This window comes from Spermophilus citellus, assembly GCF_964194105.1.
Source record: "Spermophilus citellus genome assembly, chromosome: 2".
Lineage (NCBI taxonomy): Eukaryota > Metazoa > Chordata > Mammalia > Rodentia > Sciuridae > Spermophilus > Spermophilus citellus.
This window is the reverse complement of record NC_138183.1, coordinates 255,664,791-255,668,632: the sequence shown is the minus strand read 5'-3', so window position 1 is coordinate 255,668,632 and position 3,842 is coordinate 255,664,791. Positions and strand designations below refer to the sequence as shown.

General features: G+C 63.4%; 1 protein-coding gene across 1 annotated transcript; it reads right to left on the bottom strand.

Annotated features, from left to right (window-relative positions):
* Positions 1–980: 980 nt before the first annotated feature.
* Positions 981–2,935, bottom strand: ASCL2 (achaete-scute family bHLH transcription factor 2). The gene is made up of 2 exons (XM_081279743.1): positions 1,999–2,935; positions 981–1,417 (listed from the first exon to the last, which is right to left on the bottom strand). The coding sequence occupies exon 1, from the start codon at positions 2,607–2,609 to the stop codon at positions 2,028–2,030; it is 582 nt and encodes a 193-aa protein (XP_081135869.1). The 5' UTR covers positions 2,610–2,935; the 3' UTR covers positions 981–1,417; positions 1,999–2,027.
* Between the last annotated feature and the right edge of the window lie 907 nt (positions 2,936–3,842).

The window sequence follows — 3,842 nt, the reverse complement described above, 5'->3', positions numbered from 1 at the left end:
GAGCCTGTGTATACTGCCACCATAGTTATAAGGAAGACACCTGCCCTGTGACACCACCAGCCACTCCTAACTCCCAGAGCTCCAATGGCTGTGCCCCAACCATTCCCGCCAGAAAGGGGTGCCAGCAGCACCCTACAGCAGTCTGGGGGATCCCCCAGGCCCTTCCACACCCCTGCAGTAAATGGGAGCTTTGGGCAAAGGGCGACTTCAAAGCCTCCGAGGCTCTGAGTCAAAGGTGGGGCTGCAAGATATCCTGCCACAGCTCTGGACTGGGTGGGGGGCCTGGGAGCAGCTTCCTGGCCTTCCTTGTTCTAGGGAGGCCCCCAGTTTGGGTAAAAAAGACATGTAGAACTCTCTAGGGCTGCCCAGCCAGCACACAGGCCCCACACATGCAGGCTGCAGCTCACCAACAGGACCCCTCAGATCCTCCCATAACCTGGGCCTGAGGTCAGTGTCATTTGCAGGTTAATAACTTGGCCAGGGCCACCCAGCTGGTAATGGGCAGTTGATACCTGGGCTTAGAGCCCACACCTACAGCCTCTAGAGGTGGAAGACGAGCTGTGCTCATAGTTCAGACCACTCTGGGCCCAGGCCCATACCAGGCCCTGACCTGGACCCCTGTGGCCTGTCAGGGACTGTTGACCTTCCCTGTCCCAGCTGGAAAGCACCCCTGCCTGGACCATCCACAGTTAAAGGCCACCTGCTGGAAGCCCCTAGTCCCACAAGGTGTCAGAATCACTCTGGCATCTGTCATGGTAGCCTGGATGCACACAAAGCTGCCCACTCTACCAAGAGTCCAGAGAGAAGTGACCACAGGACATTCTGGGCCACTACCCCCCACCCCTACCTGGCCCTCACCTGGGAAATGGAGACAGGACCCATGGTAGAGGGTACTGCCAAAAGCCAATGATAAATAGAAACAATTTATTCACCTCGGTTAAAACACGTGTTCTCACCCAGGGCAGCTAGTCAGTGGGCCCAAGCAACCAAGCACCCTCCCTAGGCTGGGCTTCAGAGGAGGGGTGTCCCACCAGGCACCCTGCCTTCAGGGGCTGCTAGGACCACACCTTGGCCAGGTTGGAAATTCCAGGTAGTGGGGGTGGGGGGAGGACAGACGATTTTTATTGTGCTCCATCCACAAAAATGTACAAAAATCAGTCTTCACGGTTTCAGCAGTCCCTGAAAAATAGACTCTGTCCTTATAAAACTCCGCGGGAAAGTTCTCCAAGCGTTGACGCCCTATTGGGGGAGCTCAGAGGCCGATGCCAGTCCGTAGAGGGGTAGTTTCCTCGCTGGCACTGGGTCAGTCTGGACCCAACAAGGCAGCATCGGCGGGGTCCCTGGCCCACCATGCGGCTCCCAAAAGATGGTGAGCTCGCTGCTAGGCATGCTTGCTGTCGGGCGTCCTGGACTGGGGCTGCAGGGGAACAGAATTCGCGTCACTGTGGCCCCGGCACGTGCAGCAGAACTCGGCCCACAACCCCACCTCCCAACACGCCCGCGGCAGTTTCATTCGCTCCGTTGATTTTGAGTCCGTGGGTGCCTAGATTCGGTCGGAGGCACCGGCCAGGCGGGGGCGGGGCGCACGCTCCGAGTCGTGGTGACTCAGGGTTCTACTCCAGCCGACTCATTCCAGCACCCCAGCCGGGGAGGCAATTTGCAATGCAAAATCACCACGCCTCCAGCTCCCCGCTCTTCTGGAGAACCGCGAGCAGTGAGACCTCACTGGCCCGACAGCCGCTCCCCTCCCCTCATATCCCCTCCCCCAAAGGCGGCGGAGCCGGGAGAGGAAGTTTTGCAATCCCGTACAAACAAACGCTGGTCTTGCTCAGGCTTGAAAACGTTTGGGGAAAATGAAAAGTGAGCGAAATCGAAGCCATAGCCTGGACCCAGCGCTCGGCTCCGTTGGATCACCCGGGCGCTACCCGCCACGCCCGCCCACCCAACTCCGCTGCCCCTGCCTCCAACCCTCCCTCCTCCCCGTAGCCTGGGAGTTACCTTAAACCGGGGGGCGGGCGCGAAGGCATTCAATAGCCCCCTAACCAGCTGGAGAAGTCCAGGAGCTCGCGCTCCGTGGGGCTCAATTCGCCCTCGCAGCCGCTGTCATCGGACGAGTAGGTCGAACGAGGGGACTCAGGTTCCGAGCTGCCCTCGCGGCCAGGGGACGAAGAGGCGCAGGAGGGCGAGGCAGCGATGGGGGGAGTCTCAGGCGGCCCGCGGGGCGGAGGAGGCCGCGCAGCCGGGGCCAGCAGACCCCCGGCCAGCGCGGCGCGCACCGCATCATGCTCAGCCAGCAGGCTCTGCAGCGCGCGGATGTACTCCACAGCTGAGCGCAGCGTCTCTACTTTACTTAGCTTCTTGCTGGCGCCGCCGTGCGGCACATGCTGCCGCAGCGCCTGGAAGCCCAAGTTCACAAGCTTCACGCGGTTGCGCTCACGCTCATTGCGCCGCGCCACTGCCGCCGCGCCGCCCCCGGCCTCCGCCGATCCTGGCCGTCGCCGCCGGCTGCAGCGCAGCAGTTCGGGGGACGTGGGTCTCCGTCGGACACCGCAGGCACCAGGGACCGCAGGCGAGGTGGGCACAAGTCGGGACAGTGCGCCGCTGTCCATCGCGCCCGCATCCACCCGCCTGGTGACTGTTCTAAGTCCCGGTGCACCACAAGAAAGTGCGCAACTAAGTGTGGGAAGCGGACGGCCGTGCCTCCCAGGGGCTTCTGGCACTCCGCTGCCAAGAGGTGCACTCTTCCACAGTCCTCTGGAGCCTGAGGACGTGTGGCGCAGGAATCGAGAGGCGGTGGGCAGTGCGCACCGGGAAGCGTGGGACGCTCGTGACCCGCGCGTGCAGGAGGACGTTCCCTGGGTCTTCCCTTGCGCGGCGCAGGCGGCTCGTTTTTAAATGTATAGATAACCCTCCTCCGCGCCGCCGCCGCCTCCTTTCTCACGCCCTCCTCCCTTCGCCTCTCCCTCCCGCCTCGCTTAGCCCTCCCCCTCACACACACGTTCTGTAAAGCCCAAACCGTGAGCACACCTCCCACCTCGTCTCCCGAATGCAGTCCGCAAGCAAGATGCTCCCTGCTTCCAGCAGGTACCTAGTGTGTCTCCCTAAGAGCTGTAAGCAGGGCCCCGTGTGGGAACCGCGCTGCCTTCCGCAGGTTCCCCACGTCCAGGTGGTGTCAGCAGGTCCCTAGCGTGACCTGCCTTTACCCCCACCCCCATGCAGCCCGCTAGCATTCAGAGGTGCCAGTCCTCGGCTCGCGCGGCGCGTGCTGTTGTGGGACAAGGCGTGGCCGGGAAGATAATCCAGCTGTCGGGGTAAGCACCGGAGACCCCCGGGGGCAGCACGCGCCGAGCCGCCCGAGCCCGCACCACGCCCACGGGGGCGAGGAGGCGGGGGCCAGGGTCTCAGCCAATCGTGGGCCGCCCGTTTGGCCAATTGCGGCGGGCCCAGCCCCACTCCCAGCCCCAAGGAGGAAGCATACGCCTGGCGCGTGGCTCCCAGGGACCGTCGCGAACAAAGCGGCTCACCCGCTGGGCCTCGCCCAGGTTCGCCCCCTCCCCCCGCGACCCTGGTATCCACTCTCCTCCCACTCACACCTGTGTCCCTATGGGCTGGGCGGTCTGAGGTGGTCGAGGCTGGGATAGGCGGAAGGTTTAGGTTCCCCAGGGCCCCTGCACCTTGTCCCTCCTCATGCACACCCTCTCCCTGTGGTTTCAGTGCGCCCCAAGCCTGGGCCTCTGGGCGACGCCTGAACCGGAGGGCTGGAGGTTTGCACCCAACCACTCCAGTACTTGGAGCGCTCAGGCCCGCTCAGGCCCGCTTACACCCCTCCGCCCAAACTCTTC